Source organism: Henckelia pumila, chromosome 1 (assembly GCF_033568475.1).
Source record: "Henckelia pumila isolate YLH828 chromosome 1, ASM3356847v2, whole genome shotgun sequence".
Lineage (NCBI taxonomy): Eukaryota > Viridiplantae > Streptophyta > Magnoliopsida > Lamiales > Gesneriaceae > Henckelia > Henckelia pumila.
Window position 1 is genome coordinate 116552368 of NC_133120.1, and position 20524 is coordinate 116572891.

Here is a 20524-nt window from a genome sequence, read left to right on the forward strand (position 1 = left end):
TGGCAACACTAGTATATATATACACATAAGCAATCCAATATTATAAGAACTGGTACGAAATTGATGCCGGCGTTTCATTTTTTGTTTTTTATTCAACAAGGCAAATTCTGTTTTGGTTCTGTAAATTTGTATGTTATGGATCTGTTTGAAGTTACGTATTAACGTATTAGTAATCTAGGTATTAATAATTTTATCTAGTTTTTACGTTTTTTTTGGTTATATTATTTATCCATTTTTCAATTATTTATCTTACATCAATAAAATAATTAATTATGTATCTTATATCAATCAAATTATTGAATTTAAATTACTATATTATCTTTTATAAATAATATTATTCATATTTTATTAATTATTAAAAGGATAAAATAGTAATTTATTATTTTTTTATAAAATATAATCAATCAAATCAAACAAACTATAATCTATCAATCAAATCAAATCCTATCATTTCTTATTTTTTTTTTATTAAAAAATATTATTTATCTCTATATTATTTATCTTATCACTCACTTTAAATGAACCCTATGCGTATCTTTCAAATTCATTTAAAAATATCATATCCTATAATTTAATTATAAATTTTATTATTTTTCCTAATAACGCCAAAACTTTCTGTTTATTATGTAAAGTTGTGTGCAATAATCTTGACTCACATGCTGTGCATTTGATTTTGTAAATTTGTATGTTGTGCATATCCTTTAAAAAAAACAAGGTACACATTGGCATTGGCGGAACCAAAAATTTTATACTATCTCCGCTTAAAATTTTCTTAACAAAATACAAAATAATAAAAGCCAATTAACTTCATAGCAATCTGATTTCCTGGGCTAAAAAATCTTAATGTATCTTTCTTTTTCTACTTGGACTAAATACAAATGGCTCATGTCTAGGGGTAGGTTTTTGATATACCGTAACAAAAATATTGATATGAAAAAAATTTATACCGGTATCGATACCGAAATTTCGAAATTTTGGTATGGAAAAAATCCATATTGATACCATATAGATACTGAAAAAAATTAGCTATACCGAAAAAATGTCTGTATATCAAAAAAATTTCGACACGATATCAGTATAATTCGATATTTTTGTATGGTATGTCAGTCCTTCATGTCACTTGTCAAAAATATCTTACAGGGATCTTTCAATCAACTTTGATTCAAATTTACATTTCCTCGAGAAAAGAAAATTTAAGAGTTTGAGAATGATAGACAATGAATTGATATGATTGAGAAGAAGAAAAAAGTTGATTATGGGTGTGAAAGGGAGCCAGGGAGGAATCACGTATCTTTCGTTTTCTTTGGTGGGTTTTCTTCAATTGGCCACAAATCCTAGGTTAATTCATATTTAGATTGAAAAACAGTATTAATTAAAATAATGCCTATTGACCAAAAAGAATTTTTGTGAGGCCTCTGAATTAAATTGAATTTTAAAATAGACCTATTTTTCCAGTCGATGGTATGCAGAATGCTTTAGTTTTTTTTTTTTTTTTTTTTTAAATGTAATACATAGATTTTGATTTTTTTTAATGAACATAGATTTAGATTTTGGTGCAATCGATCCATGGTCAGATCTCTCTTTCTTTCTCTGTCTCTTTATATATATATATATATATATATATATATAATAATAATAATAATAATAAACACTGAATAATATTAAACCAAGTCCAAAATGATTACATCGGAAATCAAAGAGGGAGATTGAGTGACCCGTCTCTCCCGATTAGTCAAAGAAACAGCTTTCCTAGCCAATGCATAGGTCGCCTGATCCGCTGATCTATACGCAAAAGCAAAACTACAGTAATGAAAATCTTTAGAAAGGATTATACAATCATTTAAAACAAGGTGCAAACTCGACGAATTGGGTTTCATTTTGTTCAACGCCTCACTCACCACCTTAGGGCATATCTCCAACCCTACGTCAAACGCTATTCTGACGCAGGGTTTTTTCTCCAACCCAAGGACACTACTTTGAAGTAGCGTCCATGGGTTTTCTTTCTAACGTCAAATTTGACGCGGGGTATTTATTTTTTATTGTTTTTTTATTATTTATATAATGCAAAAATAATGAAATTAATAAAAATAATAATAATAATTTGATACTAAATTTTAAATATTAATAATGAATTGTAATTAAGGTATTATTTAAAAAATAATTAGTTTGTGTTATAATAATTAAAAAAATTTAATAATTTTTAAAATAATTAAATGCAAATAATTAATAAATATTATTAATATTAAAATATTAATACAATAAAAATTAAATGTAATATAATTAATTGATGCAAATTTATAAATAATAAAAAATAATATAAAAAAAGTAAAGTAAAAGGAATATTTCGAGAATATTTTTTTTAGAATAAGATTTGAAGTAGGTGGATTGGAGATGAATGTTATATTTGATGCAAAAATTATGTTATTTTAGAATAGAGCTGCTTTAAAATGAAGTTTTGGGTTGAAGATGGTATTAGCGGCTGATTCCACAAAAATATGCGACCAGCTCTTACTCTTCGACCAGCTAAGGGCTTCACTAATGCAAATAGTTTCAGCAATAGTCAGAGAAAAGTGCCCCCTCAATTGCCATATATAACATCTAACACCAATCCTTGAGAATTTCTCAGAATGCAACCAAAGCCAATAGACTCAGCGCCTTCAAACACCGATACATCTGTATTGCACTTCAATTAAATATCCGGTGGAGGCTGCCAAGTTCTGCCATGAATGTGCTGCGACGACTGCTGGATAAGTGCCAAATAAGTTTAGGTTGCCTTCCATTGAGAATAAAGCTGCATCGCTGATTGAAAAATAGATGTTTCATGCTTACTTCTTCCGTTCCAAACTACATCATTACGATTTTGCCAAATAAACCAAAGAACAGAAGAAGCTATTTCGATATCTGAATTGATTTTAAAATTGTGCAAATATATATATGTTTGCACAATTTTAAAATCAATCAGATTTTGTAAATTTTTTTATTAAAAAATTCACATTAAGAAGTATATCAATTGGTTCGACGTCCTTGCCTATATTTCGATTATAGTTCTAAGTTTCAATTGTTCATGGAACCATACATACACTAACCCATAATACATACTAGTGAACATATGCATACTTTGTGCACTCTTAATTTAAATTTTTATCTGAAATATATTTTTATGTAATAAATTTGATATTAGATTAAATTTTATTTAATGTCGTGCTTTTTTTAATTACTAACTTTTGATGCTTTGCTTTATTGTGAAAATAATGGTAGTTATAGAGAGAGAGGTATTCTGTGAGAAAAAAATGATATGGTTTGAGAGAATAAATGTAGTTATTATTTATGCTCAATTTTGATAATAGTAATATGCAGTCATATAGATTTATATACCATATGTTTCAGTTAGTTCAATGTGTTAAAACTTAAAACAATACATTTCAGTCAGCGCAGTGGATTAATCCATACATTTCAATCCGTTCAATATATCCTCAAAATCATTCATAAAATCATTATTAATTTATAGCATCCATTCAAAATATCATTACATTAACATCCATTTACCACATAATTACATTGATAAAATCATTCCAAATTTGTAAAATTCATTCACCATACCATACATATGTTAAATGTTTTCTATATGAATTTTGCAATCTTATCATTTAAAGCATATGGAGTCTTGTGAGACAACTCCATATCCAATATCTTGATTATCTATACACCATAATCAGAACGGTAAACTAAATTATTTTAAACTTATAAAAAATATATTAAGATCATGTTATATAGATCGATCTTTTGAAAAATAATAATAATGCAAAAATAATACATGGTGTCATTCTCACGAAATATATCGTTCAACGGCTTCTGTATTATTGTAAAGTCAAGATTCCCAGAAATTGGGCAATCATTTTTACAAAAACGATTTCTACGCTTGTAGGGATGGATCCAAAAATTAGATTTGGGGTGAACTTGAACTTAATCAATAAATTATATATAATAAATAAGTTATTACATTGTACTACTCACAAAAAAAAATTGGTCCTATATGTTTGTCTTTAGGATTTTGATCCTCTATGTTGTCAAATTTCAATTTTAGTCTGCTATCTTTGTTGTTTTTTTTTTGCAACTTTCATCTTTTTTCCGACTTGGCTCTGACATAGAAATAATTCCGTACTGGTACGACACAATAGTGTATAGTTCCACATTAGTATTTCCAATAAAAAAAGACTAGAATTACCAAAAAAAATTACGTGACTAAAACTAAAATTTGATAACATAAATAATCAAAATCATAAAATGACAAATTTGCCGAACCAAAAATGCAATTTTATTCCAAAAAATAAAGTTGTGCACTAGAATTAAAAAAATTGGATAAGCTTCCGGCGTGAAAAGTTAATTTTATTGGATTAAATAAAAATTGTAATAAAATAATTTTAGATGTGCTAGATCTTAATGGCTAATACAGTCCTAAGCTAGATCAGTCCTTCAAACTAGTATATCCACGTTTTCGTAAGGTTGCTTTTTTCAGAACATTCGTTTTAAACCATGAATTGTACGGTTTTCGGAATAAACCCATGTTGGGTTTATATCCCCAATTCATTCAAACTTCTTAAAAATAGAAGAGCAGTTTGCGTTTGCGCAGCTAAAAATGAAGAAGGCAGCAAGAGAGCAACTGAGCCGGGCTTTGGGCGAGCACCTCAACACCATCCATGAAACTTTTCAGGTTTTCAATTCAAACCCTTCACTTTTCATCCGATTTTAGCGATGAATTTTTCTGGGTTCTGTTTATTTTCAAGATTATAATTGTTCTGTGGAGCTGTTGTGCAGATATTTGATCGAGCCCCGGCTTCATCTCTCGAAAAAGTTAGCTGGAAAGAAGTCATTCAAATGAGTGAACAAGTCTCCAAACATGCCACTACGGGTCTCTCTCTTAATTCCCCTGTTTCTTTCTGTTGTTGTCATTGGCGATTCTGATTTTGACTTTCGTCTGCTTGATAATGCCAAAGAAACTCTTTATTGTGGCAACCATGGTGAATAACTGTGTATTTACTAATGGGTACTCCAATTAGGTTGTCATTCTAATTTCTATCCAACGATGTGGACTAAATCCTTTGGGACTGATGTATGGAGGCTATTCGATTAGCATTTATCCATGTTGCTTCTTGTAAGACTTGATTATACTTTTTTTTCCCTCCAACGAACTTAACTTCGGGCTCATGATCAGTTTCTTTATTGTTGCAAGCAATACATTCCGGTGGATTTATAAGTAAGGTTTTAGCATAACTATAGCATTATAGCAATAATCCCATTGTAAAGATTAATGATTGGTTGTGGACCTGTGGTTGGTTTTACTTTGTGTGATCATGGCTATTATCTATTCTTCTAAAATTTTGTGGTGTATGTTAGTTGATCCTATAATGCTTGTTGCTTTTGGAAGAGCCAAAAACCATTTTTGTTGTCGGCCATGAATATTATGTCTCAACTTACAATGTTCTGAGCCTGTTGTTCCTGAAACTACAAGAGATTTTAAGACCAAATCGTATATTCATTTCATCTGGTTCATTGAAAGTGGTGCGAACTCATTGCCGGGGAAATGGAGGAGAAGAGATATCATAGCTTATTCTGATCCCATCTTTTGTCTCTTAAGATTTTGTAATGTAGTTAACATCATTCTAGTATGAGAACTTTTTGCACTGAGATGCGCTAAGAAACGGTTCTGTTAAAACTATTAAAAATATATGTTTTCAATTTTCTCTGGATGTAGGAACTGTTATGTAATACAATTTCTGGCCTGAGTGTGACCTTACATTGTACTATTTTAACTGTGACCTTTTCCACGTACAAGAGATACAGTTTATTATAGGGGAATAAGATTTAATATTGCCTGAGCTTATATTATTTATTGCATCTTTTTCTTAGTTGGAATGCTTTACGCTGGAGATACCCCAGGAGTTAAAGCACTTGAAGAAAACATGGCTGCATACTTCAATATACTCCAAGGGTTCCTTTTACTTTCCCATGGGAATTTACTGGGTGCAGGACCGACTCTCTCTTCCTGCATTCATACATCTGTAAAACAAGTTGTAGACAGTAGTTTCATGCTGTTTCAGGGGGCAGTCTCTTCATACGGTAACTCGCTTCTTCTCTCGTGCATGTGTGTGTGTATTATAAACATGCTTCTGATGTCAACAGTTGATGAACAAGCTGACCTTCTGGGCTGAGATTTCTTCTTTTTATTCATGTACCCGTAAAATGGATTCAATTATGATGTGTTAGAATATTTTTTAAACTGGAAGGCAAGAAAGAAAGTAGCAGTAGATCCTGATTTTCTTGGTCTTATCGATCTTTTGCACTTAAATTTGGATTGTCTGCCAGGGGAAGCTGTTAGATATCGTTGATGTTTTCATTAATGCAGACGATTGATCCTAATGATATTGCTGAAGTGGTCATTAAAAATTCAATCTCTTGTACAATAGACTAAAACCAAAAGAAAAGGAGGACTCCGATTTTTAATTTTCACTGGATGTCAGTCTATTGATGCTAAAAATGAACGTGTATTCTAAAAGCTTGATTTCTTCATATTGTTACGTTGTGTGCATTGGAAGTTAAGAATCATAATTCATGTGAATCAGTAGATCCTTGAAGCTCACTAACCAGAAGGTGATCAAGGATTTTTTTTTCCGGTGGTTTCTTATAGCTGGATATCTAGTTCCCTTTAGCCACTTGGTTTTTGACCGTTGAATTTAAATAAAGTTTAACAGAAGCGATGTGTCTGACAATAATGGTAAGACTTAAGAGTACATGTTTAAATTTTCTGCAATGACCTACAAAAATCCATCTCTCTCACACAAGTCTGCTTGGTGTCTTCTGTTATTCTGTTACGCACGTAGCCCATCTATAGTCATCCCATATTCTATCTCTTGCCTAGTATTTATCAATTGAGATGACAACAATAATTTCTAAATTTTGCAAGTTGTTTTTCAATTTATGTAACAGGATCATCGAGTAATGTTCAAAAACTCTCAATCCCACAACTGGTAGGTACAGTTTGGGATGCCTGTTCTGCCCTTAAGAAGACACCTGCCACTAACATAACAGCTATCGGCCGAGCAATGACACGAGTCGCAGTTTCCATTAAGGACGTCCTTCGTGAAATGAAAGAACTTAAGCCAGCAGACGAGTCTTCCATACCTGAATCTGCACACACAGATGACAAATCCAACAACGATGATGATTCTGATGAAGAGTTGGGCAATGATCTGTCTCCGGAAGAGATGAAAATCGTGCAGTTAACAACTAGCATCGTGTCTGAAGCACTCCGTGTTATTAAAGAACTAATTCGATCCATCACTGGCTTGCTCAAGAAAGAAAATTCGAATGGTGGTGCTATATCGGTAGATTCTTTGGAGAAACTTTTGAAACTCTCCCAAGCAGTTGGAGTTCAAGTTGATGATCTTGGAGCATGCCTTTACCCACCACAAGAAATCTCGGCAATTAAAATGGCTTTAGGAAAGATGTCCAGCATCACTAATGAAACAGAGACTGAGCTTCGAAATCTTGAAGGTTCTTCAGAAGATTTTGGTAAAGCTTGCGCTGGTTTGAGGGGTTCATTGAGGGAATTGGAAACTTTACTAGGTTGTGTAGGTGCACACTATATTGTGCAAGAAATGGAGAATCTTGTTGTAAGTAACTAGAGAACGGATTTACTTTTATAGCGTGAAAGTTTTGTTTCTGATTCATGAATCTGTGCTGATGCAGCTTTGGATAATCGTGCCATACACAACCTTCTAATCCTTGACTTTTATTCGAGGGTATTGCACTTGAACAAAATTTGATTCATTACATCGACGAGATTATTTGGTTTTATGTGGCTTTGAGCCCACACTTCTTTCTTTCCCTTCTGTGCCTTCCTTAAATGAACTATCTCGACCATTTGGGCAGAAGAGGGCCGCAGAAGGGGTGATGCTCGATGAGACCCGCGGAGAGGAAGGATGTGCACTTGTTGCTAAAACGGTTGGGATAAGAGAAACCAAGATCTTGGAAGTTATGTATGTTGAAGTAGACAATCCATCCCTTGAGCTAACATTTAGGTGAAGTTAGATCCAAATTCAATTTCTTTATCAGTTTATATTTCTATTTTTTTTTATTTCATGTGCCATTGTAATAATTTAAAAAGAATTTACGTATATGGAAGATTATGCATTCACATAATAAATATATCTTCTTGTTCGATGGCGCATGCCATACATCATTTTTGGCGTACGAAAGAAAAGAAGGTGAGAAAAATACGCAAGTGTGAAAATATTTGGATTTCATACAATGTCATCCACCATATTTTCAGTTTAATTTGTAATCGATTGCCAAGTTATGCTTGGGAGTAAATACAAGTATACAACAAGATACTTTCACCATAACAGAGACGTAAGCAGTAGAACTCTAAAATTTCCGCGAACTCAAACTCGACTGCTTATACCCGTCTTCAGTAGATCATGACGTATAACTTGGAGCTTTGACATTTCTTTGACAGTTATAGCCTCATTTGCACTTGCACCAAAAACACTTACATAACAATTAAGAACAACAGTAACACAATTCCTAGTACAGAACAGCACAGGTAAAGCATCTAATTTTCTAGCTATTGGCAAGTGTACACAAGATCATACAAGAGTAATTAGGCATCTAACACCATTCCTCCAGCAAAGAGCACACTGTGATCAGGGTAAATTGCTGCTGTATAAACAGTATGACGTAATCATCGGCCAAGAAGTTTAACTAGTGACGCACCACCTAAATAAAGACCCATAAGTGGTCCAGCCAACAGCATTTGTGTCAGAGGATCAGTTGATGGTGTGAGTATAGCGGCTGCAATTACTGAACCTACTACGACATATCTCCAAATCGACAGCATTTGTTCTGATGAAACCAAGCCAAGTTGACCAAGAAGCAGTTGTATAACTGGAACCTGAGATAAGAAAATGCCAACCAATCAAACTGAGAAATCCGTCACAAAAATAATTACACAATCGCGTCACAGTTGAGAACCACACAATTTAGAACGAAATAAAAAGAAACGGTAGTCGCACAAACATCTCTATGCCTCTTAGCAAAACCTTTTGCCTCATTTCTTCCGAACATTACTTCAAATCCATTAAACAACCGATTCTATTGAGCCTTCACTATTCTATTTTGTTCTTTTGGCGAAAAACGTAAGGACAACAATCAGCACTGACAACGGTTTCCACATTAAGCATGCATAGTCACCAGTACAGGGTAGGCGCCAGTTTATTCAGGAGCCAATATCAGTAAAAACAATACCAAACTGACCATCCTTTTCTTTTCCTCCATAAGTTTAACTCAGATCCATTAAGAAACCTAAGCACTTGAAAAAAGGTGGCACATTGAAAATATTTAATGAATTGGCAATCTTGGTTTCTTTAGAATTAGTATACAATAACTCCGATTAGTGAAACCAAAAGTGATAATTTATTAATTTTAATTTTGAAATCAGTTGTCAATTAGGGGAGTCACATTTTAAGCCTGTGTTTTGGATGGAGATTTTATTTTAGGAAATGGAACATTATTTGGAGATGTCCTAAATGTAAGCCGATAGACACCATATTAGACAGAGTGAAGAATAATAGGTAGACTGGAGCTTCTAAATTAAAGTGCGGTGTTCACGAGACATCTTGACAACAGAAATATTGGAAAAAAAAAAAGAAAAAGAAAAGAGAAATTCAAGTGTTGCCACCACCATTAAAAAGAAGATTTCTATTAAAACAGAATTTACCTGGAAAGACAATCCAGTGCTAAACATAAGCACCAGGATAAACTCAAAGTACTGATCAATGGACCATAATGATTCAACCACTCCTTCGGCATAATTAACAAAGAATGTTAATGCTGCTGGAGCAAGAACATAGTAAGAGAAGACAATGCCTGAATAGAAAAGTATAGAGGACCCTAGAACAATTGGCCCCAAAAATCTTTTTTCGGCCCTTGTTAAACCAGGAACAACAAAAGCTATGATCTCATAGAGAATCACTGGGCTTCCTAACAGAAGACCACAGTATCCGGATACCTGCATAAACGATTATACCACTTTTAGTCCTCGAAATATTATACATAACCATCACTTTATATCTATTGTGTAAGATGAACAAATTTTGTGGATGAGCAATGGACTACATCCCAATTATCACTAGAAAGGTTGTAGAACCGAGCGCTTGTCGCTTTACCAAAAGTTATAGCTGGTCGTAATGGTGCAACTCAGATCTTTTAAACGACATAGCAGCCCAAGCGCCATGGTACAATCGTTTTACCAAGCAGGGACAATTATTGCAAGGATGGCGGATGGCCAGTCAGCAGTGTTGGGCATTAAAACATACCAGGGGACAATTAAACTGCAACCTAGTCAAGATTCAGTTATCAAAGAATGAAACAATATCCTACATGCCTGTATTATTTAGAGTATTACATTTAGTCCTGCATCGCGATACCAACAGAAGAACCGATTCTGGAGGATGGCTAAAAACTAAGGTTTCCTGAAGTTTAGAAATTTTGATTTACAAAATCAGTGAAATAAAATGGAGCTTTAAGTACAAATCCAACGAACACAAGATTCCTCTTATAGATAATACACACCCACACATTAGCAGAAGTTTCATTTGATAAGATTTAAATGAACTTCACTAAATGCATAAAAACTTCAACTAGTATCCATTAGAGGTGGGGTAAGAAAGGATGGGCCATAACCTTCAGAGTTGTGAAGAAAAATTCTCCTGGTGCCAACTGTAAAAAACGAACACCTTGTGCTTTAACTGGAGCTTCAAGAAACATAATGAGATCCTTTGAAACTGTGAAACAACCAACAATAGCAGCTCCGACAGCCAAAACGGACGTAAAGACTCTCTGTCTAAGTTCGTCTAAATGGTCGTATATACTCATTTCTTTGTCATCAGGGAGTAGCTCTTTGCTAGGATAAAGAAAATTGTAAATAGAATTTCCTTCATCATCTGACTCATTGTTCAGAAAAGGATTTTCGCTTGCTTCGTCAATAGAATCTGCAGTGTCAAAAGACATTTAATATAATCTTAACTTATATCCTTTTAGGCTTTTACCCTGACTTAGATTATATTTACGAATCAGGAAATCGAAAGAAAATGTGAAAACAAACTGCACAGCAACTTCATACACGATAAATATTCAAAAAATTATGATCATAATAATGCTAGAAGGATGAGAAATGGAATGTGGGTAAAGATGAGCAATTAATCACGTGAGAAGAAGATCACAAACTAACAAATTCCAGCAACAAGTGCACAAAAACGCTACATCAACAACAACAATAAGATCAGTAACACAAAACAAAGGAAAGAGCACCCACAATTTTAGAAAGGACTCCTTCAACTGCTTAAAAATTCCAATCAGCAAATGAAACACTACATTTGTATAGGAAATGCTCTCAAATACACTACATTTATGATGTATACAGACAGACATTCAAATTGAAACACCCCACCCTCCCCAGAGCAAGCAAAAGGTAACGGTGAGCCCTACTCATAAATGTCAAAAAAAAAAAAAATCAACTTGTTATTTAAGATCATGGACTTCAGATGAGATTAGATGGTACCACAATAAAGTGGCTCATAGTCTCCCTATTTATTCCCCATGAGACAGTAACTAATTCTATGTTGAACAATCATTAGGAAGAAATGTTTCTTAGCAAAATATGCGAATCAGGTGAATTAAGGGAGACATGACCATTGAGGACTTTTAAAGTTCTGATACAGCGATTTGTTTTATTCTGCTATTTTAATTATGTGATATAAAATCCATTGAGTTTGAGCAACAGAATAGAGATCACACTCACAAAAACATGTCATGTAAAGCAACTAATTGAATCAATCTAGCGATCGGATAAAGGCGGCAGTTCCTAAAAACCACAGTTTATAGTTTATTGAATTTGAATTCAACACAAGTTCCATTTTTTAGAGACCTCGCTTTAATTTAAAACCACTAGCAGAAAGGAATGCGTCATGTTCAAAACTAGCGCAATAGCAATGCATAAAAACCAATGTTACACCAATTTCACCAGTCGAGTGGTATATTGAGCCTGAGAGAAGCTAGCATAAACAAACTACAATCAAGAAAAATCTTGTTCTCCTTGTTCGTCCGGTAAACATATGAAAACCCAAAACCTCTTACATAAGCATCAGCCGAAAACTAAAAGCAATATATCACCTCCACAAATAATTACAAGAAAGCCTTGTATCGTTACCACTCACAGATCAAATCAAACAGCACTAATTATCTGCAGTTAAAACCAATCCCATATATATAAAAAAAGGCAATAAAAAAATACCCAAATCAAGAAACTCACCAAGAAACATTAAAAATGAAACCTTTTAGTTTTATCGAACATAAACATTAACAAGAGGATTCCAATATACCAGGTCTAGCTTCAACAGCTGAGCCAGCTCCATGAACACCATCACTGCCACTTTCTCGCTGCTTCTCAGCAACGTCTTCAACAGCAGAGCAAACTATTCTGTCGAATTTCTTGAAATTATTCTTACTTGAAAAGCACAGAACTCTGGGCCTTCTTTTTTTAACGGGCAATATATTTTTTGATGGGGTACTGGAATTTAAACATTGGAAACAAATGGATTTGTTGTTCAGGTGTGGATTGGATATGAGAATTCCAGTGCTTCCCATTTCTGGATGATTGGTGATAACTGGGAACGGGAGCTTCAGAACTTGATGCCACGATATTTTTGTTACGTAGTAGCGGCGCATTATAGCTATACATACCTGCCTTATCTATTGTGCGCTTATTATTATATATTAAATAGGAATATAGAATAGAAATAGGGTATATTTCACGATAGTAATTATGTAATTTAGAGGGGTTTAATGCATGGCTCCTTTGTAAATGTTCTAATTGACTCATAACCTTTCGTATTATTTTAAGTGGCTTCACGGTTCTCGCGTATTTGAAATATTAGCTCACGTGCCCCATGCTCAATTATAATATGTTTTTAATATATCTTAATTATGAATTGACAAATATACCCCGGTAACATAATGTGTATATGCTTTAATATTCAGACATTGATTACCCTTATTCAATCTCTTCCCCAATTTCACCCGACAAATTCTCACGCAGAAACCCTAAACTCGAACCAGATCTTGGAACAAAGATATTCGTTGATGGGATTCTGAATTTGAAGTTGGAAGTGTGGTGGACTAGGTAATCTTCCATTTCTTATTCTTACGAACAGTACATTATGCCTAATTTTTGAGATGTGGGTTGGTGGTTTGTTTGTAAATCCAAAGCGAGCCCGGAAAGCCAAAAATAGTTTATGTTGGGGGGCTTAAGCATGAATTTAAAAAGGTTGACTTTGATAGGTTTAACTACAACAATTTATATGATATGTACCGTTTGTGTGGTGGCAACAAGTTGAATGTGCGTTTTTTTTTTAGAATTCCTGGGTATGTAATAGAATATGGGCTTACAGAGATATCTGGAGACAAGGAAGTTACTGAAATGTATGATTTTTACAAGAACTTAGAAACAGTTCCAATTTGGGTTGAGGAGACCATGCCAGTTCCAGAAATGGTGATGGATCCTGATGGAAATGTTGTTCCTGCTAGTGAATTCATTCATTCAGGTCCAGTAGGCTACATTGAATATAGAAAAGAGTCTTCTAGTGGTCATTCATTCCATTCTCCTGATGAAAATCATTCTAGGTCTTGTCATGTGTCACCTGAACCTCAACCAAACTCCTCGTTTTATCACAACCTCAACCAAACTCTCATGATTTTGATTTAAATGCTCATGAAATACCCGAGGTGAATACATGCTCTGGTCCTGCTCTTTCACCTGATAACTCTAGCCATGTAGAACATGAATTTGATTCATGTGATCAAGAAGATCATACAGATGTATCCCATAAAAATGGATTTAGTGACATTGATGAAGGTATTAGTGAGAGAAGTGAGTTTGATGACTCATCAGATGGAAATTACTCTATGTCATCTGAATATTCTAAATCTTCTTACTCTTTTGAATCTGATGTAGAAATTAATAACATTGGAGTTGAAATTAATGATGTAAGAGAGGGAGGGACTAAGGAAAAAAGTAATGACAAATGTAAGAGTAAGGTTTGTGAAAAAACAAATGATAAAGACAAGAGTAAGGTAGTGGAAAAAAGGAAGGTGGGTGAGTGTCATGATGATTGGGATAGTGATGATGGTGAGAATGATGAGTTGGTAAGTCTTGATGGATTAGGAGATGAGGGCCCTAGACATCCTACATACAGGGAGGGTCAAGATATGGAGAGATTTCAGCTTGTGGTTGGTATGAAGTTCAAGAATGCAAGTGAATTCAGAGAGGTTTTGAGGGACTACATGGTGAGACATGGATTTCTATTGGATTTTAAGAAAAATGAGTCCAAAAGAATAACTGCTGTGTGCAAAAATGAATGTAGTTGGATAATTCATGCTTCTTTAGTTATGGGTGGGCCTACATTTCAAATAAAAACAATTACTGGGGAACATTCATGTGCTAGAGTCCGGGAAAACAAGTTTGCAAACTACAATTACTTGAGCAAAAGGATTGAGAAATTTGTCCAAGACAATCCTGACATAAATATTGAACAACTTAGCAATTTGATAGTAAGAGAGTGTGGGGTTGAGGTTAGCTACTGGAAGGTGTTGAGGGCAAAGAAAGCTGCCATGAAAAGAATTAGAGGGGTGGACAGTATACAATACCAGCTATTGTGGGATTATTTGGAGACAGTGTTGAGATTCAATCCGGGCAGTAAGTTAATGATTAAGAGGAAGAAATATGTGGAACCACCTACATTTGATAGGCTATATTACAGCTTGCAAGGCATGAAAGCTAGTTTTTTAACAGCATGTAGGCCTATTATAGGATTGGATGGTTGTTTTCTTTAAATAGTTCATGGAGGGCAGCTTCTAGTGGCTATTGGTAGAGATGACAATGATAACATGGTCCCCATCGCCTTGGCAGTTGTCCAGGTAGAAAACAGAGAGAATTGGACATGGTTCTTTAGAGAGCTATTGGATGATATAGGAGGTTTGGGTGAGAATAAGTGGACATTTATTAGTGATAGACAGAAGGGACTTATTGAAGCATTAAAAGAACTTGTACCTGATTCAGAGCATAGGTACTGCTTGCGACACATGTATAAAAACTTCAAGAAGAAGTATAGGGGAGTGGAATTGAAAGGATTGTTTTGGAAGGCTGGATGTACAACAAATAAGTTTGATTTTGAGAATTACATGAAACTTATTGCTGAGGCAGATCCTAAAGTGAATCCCACTTATGATACAGCTAGTGAATGGCTACAAAAAATCCCAGCAGAGCATTGGGCTAGAAGTCACTTCAAAACATATTGTTTGAGTGATGTGGTGGTGAACAATCTTTGTGAGTCATTCAACAGCTACATCTTGGGTGCAAGAGATAAGCCAATCATCACAATGCTGGAATGCATAAGAAACAAATTGATGAAGAGAATGATACAGAAGAAGGCTGGAATGGAGAAATATGTAGGTGACATTTGCCCCAACATATTGAGGAGAATCAACAAGAATCAGAAAATTTCCAGGAGCTATTATGCATTCTACTCAGGAAACCAAGAATATCAGGTTAACTGTTTGTCTGCCCAAGGTGTTTTTGGACAACATGTGGTTGAATTGAGCAAGAGGACATGTACATGTGGCATGTTACAATTGTGTGGCTATCCTTGCTCGCATGCGTGCACATCAATTGGTCAAGGAAGACAGCAAATTGAAGATTTTGTCCACAAGTACTACAGCAAGATGGAGTACTTGAGGACATACTCTCATGTCATTCATGTTGTTCCTGGACAAGAACACTATTTCAAAACTCAATACCAGCCTTTAAATGCTCTAGTTTATAGGAAACAAAAGGGAAGACCACAAAGATTGAGAAGAAAAAAAGCAGACGAAGGTGGTAGCATTTCAACAAGGAAAGGACTGAAACATGCTTGCTCAAGATGCTTGGAACTTGGTCATAATGTAGCAGCATGTACCAATGAAGTTAATCCAAAATCAAAGTTCTAGGCCATCAAAGCAACATCCATCGTCTAGGAGACCACCAACAAGGGAGAAAAGTAGAGGTTCACAGCCTTCATCAGCTCAAGCATCTCATCACTCAAGACATCCAAAGGTAGAAACAAATTAATTTGGAATTATAATGCTTCAATTTACTAATGTCGAACAATTCTTCACAGGATAACCTTCAACATATGGATACACAATCAAATTCTGAGCCACAAGCAGACAATGCACCATCAAATACTTCTGAAAATGGATCAACTGCTTCTGTGAAGGTGTATTCACATATGCTCAAAATTCGATTTCCATTTTGGATTCTTATCTTCTCATGTTCTATCTTCTAAAGCATTTTTTGTACATTAGAAAATGTAGAATTTGAATAGAAGAGTACAAATGAGTCACTACAGCAGAGCAATGGCCAATGCAAGTGCAAGTGCAAATGCAAGTGCAAGGATCATGACAAGTGCAAGTGCTTTGGGAGGGGCAAGTGCAAGTGCAAGTGCAAGTGCAAGTGCAAGGGCAGGTGCTAGTTCAATTGTAGGTGCAGGTGCAGGTGCAGGTGCAGCTGCCAATGCAGGAACTCAAGCAACAAGTGCAAATGTTGATGCACATGTTAGGACAAGTTCCAGTGCACATTCTGCAGAAAAATAGGGCCTTTAGTTTGGTGTTTATCGGGAAATGTAGAGAAAATGTCCTCTAATTTAATGTTTTGTATTTTGGTTTAATAGAAATTTTTGAAAACTTTGACTCTAATGATAAAAACTTGAATATGATGTCTTTTGGTTTTGTTAAGTGTAATAGAGCTTTTGGTTTCTGAATTATATTGAGATTGTATTGAGCTTCAGTCCTTTATTTTATATTGATAACACTAATGCAGTAAACAAAAACTTATCAACACAATAAACATAATTTTGATCTCATTCATAACCAAATACAGGAGCAAACAATCCATGACCAAATGCATACGATACTGGAATTCTCCCATACTACACCAAAATTCTACCATAACTAAAACTCCAGTACTTAATACATCAAAGCACATGATAACTACCAATTACATGAACACACTATCACTTAGAAAGAAGGCCGATGTGCACAAGGAAAAGCAAGGCACAGGCAACCCAGGAAACATGCACATAACCAGTGACCGATGGATCTTGCATCAATGCTGGCTCCTTGGAGTTAGCTTCGCCATCTTCAGAAGCCTTGACTCTAGTTTCAGGACAACTGAAACTGCTGCAATTAGTCTCCCTTGATTCTTCTTCGCCACCATTTGGTACCAACGTGTGTGTCTCGGGCTTGTACCATCCAAAGAACCCACAGTTGTTCAATGTACAACTATAATACAACACACCTTTTGATTTTTTTCTCTCGGACATCACAACCTTAATTTCTGCTCTCTTGTTGCAGGAACACAGTGGAGGAATCGGATACCTTAAGTCCAACATGGGCTTCTTGGTTGAATTAAATGGAGCTTTGGATTCCATGGCTTTGACTGGTAAAGTGAGAATGAAGAAGACAACGAAGGGAGATAAGAATAAAACCGAATAATTGATTAAAATAAATGATGGGAGGGGCATTTTAGGAATTGAATATAAAAATATGGGTAACATACAAGCACCACCTGCATCTTACGCGCGTGCAAAACAAAAATGATGGATCGGGGACACGTGAGCTAATATTTCAAATACGCGAGGACCGTGGAGCCACTTAAAATAATAAGAGGAGTTATGAGCCAATTATAACATTTACAAGGGGGCCGTATGCATTAAACCCAATTTAGAGTCCGTTTGAATTAAAAAATTAGAAGAGAAAAAACGATTTTTTAAGAATTTAGAAGAGAAAAAGTGTTTTTTTTAAAAAAAAAAAAGGCTTTATTGTTCTATATGTGTTTGGATAGATTGCAGTGCTTTTAAAGAACGGGAAATTGGGGATAAATCCCCATTATAAACTCTAATTTTAAGTTCAGTTATCATGTCATAGAATGTTATTCTGCACCCCTATTACACTGAAAACTTATTTTTCACTCCCTATTCACATATTTAATATTTTTATCTTTATTTTATTATTTTTCCAAATTATCAACGGTGTTCCTTCTTTTCTTTATGCTTTTTCTTTCTCTCAAAACTCACACAATTCCTCATCTCATCTTTGAGTACCCATGAATTCATCTGAAGCGAGCCATAACCAAAAGCACTACAAAGTAGTGGAGGACATGAAGATAAGCGGAGGAGCAGCAAGGAATCCCGGCAGCTGTTTCTGCTACCGAAAAGTGCTGCCGTCACGGCGATTGTGGCATGGAGTGCACCAATGTCGGCCTCAACACACTCTACAAGCTCGCAACACGCCGCAGCATGAGCCGCCACATATTTGTGGTTTACGACTACACCGTCGCAGCTCTGGTTCTCCTCCTTTTGTTCTTCTTCTCGCACCGGTCAGCTAGCAATCTCTCTCTTAATTTGACTTTGCTCATGTATTAATTCATTAATCCCATGAATTAACTTTTTTTTATCGATGAAATCACACAGATCACGAGACCTAGCTACCGCCGTTGAATTTCTCCATGCTGCTCAAAATCGTTCTCCACATAATCATCGAGTGCGCGCGCAAAATTATTCACAGATTGATAGGTGAAATCATCTTAGTTTAATTGTTGATTTATATTTGTGTAAAAGGATACTTATTTTTGATTGATTTTAAAATCATATTGTTTGTTAGTGGTTATACTTCAAAATGAGCAAGAACTTTCGATTGTGGGAAAAGAAATTTATTATTGCTTTATTTTGACATTTTCTCCCGATCTATTTTCTCTCATTTCTTCAATCTCAATTCGTGAAAAAATAAATCCATAACCACAGAAGCCACCGACATAGACAACCACCGGTGAATTCAACAATACCTTCCCGCGAAAACCCACGGATGGAGAAGGAAATAGGAAGAAATCTAGCTTTAGGGTTTTTTTTTAAAAAAAAACAAATATTACCTGTATCATGCGAGAGAACAAGGTAGGGCTGCAGAATTTGGTATTGGGGTATTAATGGGATCCCTTGGAACCATGCTTGTGCTGCGATTGAATCAAAGGGTTTGTCAATATATAAATTTTGTGACTTTTGCTAAAAAGTTGAAAATTATCGGAGAGCTTATTTGGAAGTTGTCGATCAAATCCATACATTTGACATCGATACAGATTTACCACATTCTAATGGTAATATAATTAGACCGTCGGATGTCCGATCGCAGCCAAGACGTAGAAGGACATTATTATTATGATATAATGTGATAATCATTATTGATTGTACAAAATTTGACAAACAATCAATTTGTAACCACATTTATCTGTTAATGTATCACGAGTCAATACAACTGGTACTAAGTTTCTGATCAAGCATCAAAATATTATACCAAGTAAAATCAATTTTATACTACATTTGTCTACTAATGTACTATAAGTAAATTTAGTTGGTACTGAGTTTTTTTAAATTCACACCACCATGGTAAAAATATATGGAAGATGTACCAAATTTAACATAAGATTATACCACAATAAGACCGTATTGTACTTCATTTGTCAGCTAATGTACTGCCAATTAATATAACCGATACTGTGTTTCTGCCCTTGCACCAACACCACCATGGCAAACATGTATAGAAGATGTACCAAATTTAACAAAACATCATCCCGCAAATAATCTTGATTATACTAACCTTTCCATCTATTGTACTACTGCTCAATCAAACCGATACTGCATTTCTCACCACGCACCAACACTACCATGGTAATGTATGGAAGACGTACCAAATTTAACAGTACATCATACCGCAAATAACATCTATTATACCTCATATTCCAATCTATTGTACTACCTATTAATATAATCGGTACTGCATTTATGATCACGCACCAACACTACCATGGTAAACATGTATGGAAGATGTACTAAGTTTAACAAAACATCATACCTCAAATAGTGTTTATTATACTTTGTTTTTCATTTATTGTACTACAGATCATTAAAACCGGTACTGCATTTCTGACACGCACCAACACCACCATGGTAAACATGCATGGAAGTTGTACCAAATTTAACAACACATCATACCACAAATGGTATTTATTATACCATATGTTTCATCTATTGTACCACTGGAAAATATAACAGGTACCGCGTTTCTGATCACACACCAACACCACTATGGTAAACATGTATGGAAGATTTACCAAATTTAATAGGACAACATACCACAAATAATATCTATTATACCAAATATTCCATCCATGGTACTACTTATTAATATATCTAGTACTGCATTTATGACTACGCACCAACACCACCATTGATGTTACTAAATTGGGACAATGGATGCATACATAAGGTTGTTTTAACCATAGATGTTACAAATATATACAATGAATACATATACATGTGTTTAT

General features: G+C 34.7%; 2 protein-coding genes across 2 annotated transcripts; one reads left to right on the forward strand and one right to left on the reverse strand.

Annotated features, from left to right (window-relative positions):
- The first annotated feature begins 4551 nt into the window (after positions 1-4551).
- Positions 4552-8003, forward strand: LOC140874950 (uncharacterized). Its single transcript, XM_073278453.1, has 4 exons — positions 4552-4711; positions 4816-4909; positions 5908-6117; positions 6985-8003. The coding sequence occupies exons 1-4, from the start codon at positions 4637-4639 to the stop codon at positions 7680-7682; spliced, it is 1077 nt and encodes a 358-aa protein (XP_073134554.1). The 5' UTR covers positions 4552-4636; the 3' UTR covers positions 7683-8003.
- A 279-nt stretch (positions 8004-8282) lies between these two features.
- LOC140874586 (sec-independent protein translocase protein TATC, chloroplastic) lies at positions 8283-12740 on the reverse strand. Its single transcript, XM_073277893.1, has 4 exons — positions 12438-12740; positions 10741-11048; positions 9776-10066; positions 8283-8950 (listed from the first exon to the last, which is right to left on the reverse strand). The coding sequence occupies exons 1-4, from the start codon at positions 12700-12702 to the stop codon at positions 8741-8743; spliced, it is 1074 nt and encodes a 357-aa protein (XP_073133994.1). The 5' UTR covers positions 12703-12740; the 3' UTR covers positions 8283-8740.
- Between the last annotated feature and the right edge of the window lie 7784 nt (positions 12741-20524).

Bases quoted from the DNA above. Each gene is read 5' to 3' on its own strand.
- LOC140874586 (XM_073277893.1), bottom strand. From the start codon at position 12,702: ATGGGAAGCACTGGAATTCTCATATCCAATCCACACCTGAACAACAAA. The intron at 10,067-10,740 runs GTTATGGCCCAT...TCGTTTATGCAG, and splicing joins TTTTCTTCACAACTCTGAAG to GTATCCGGATACTGTGGTCT. The intron at 8,951-9,775 runs GTAAATTCTGTT...TTCTTATCTCAG, and splicing joins GCACTGGATTGTCTTTCCAG to GTTCCAGTTATACAACTGCT.
- LOC140874950 (XM_073278453.1), top strand. From the start codon at position 4,637: ATGAAGAAGGCAGCAAGAGAGCAACTGAGCCGGGCTTTGGGCGAGCAC. The intron at 4,712-4,815 runs GTTTTCAATTCA...GCTGTTGTGCAG, and splicing joins CCATCCATGAAACTTTTCAG to ATATTTGATCGAGCCCCGGC. The intron at 6,118-6,984 runs GTAACTCGCTTC...TTTATGTAACAG, and splicing joins GGGGGCAGTCTCTTCATACG to GATCATCGAGTAATGTTCAA.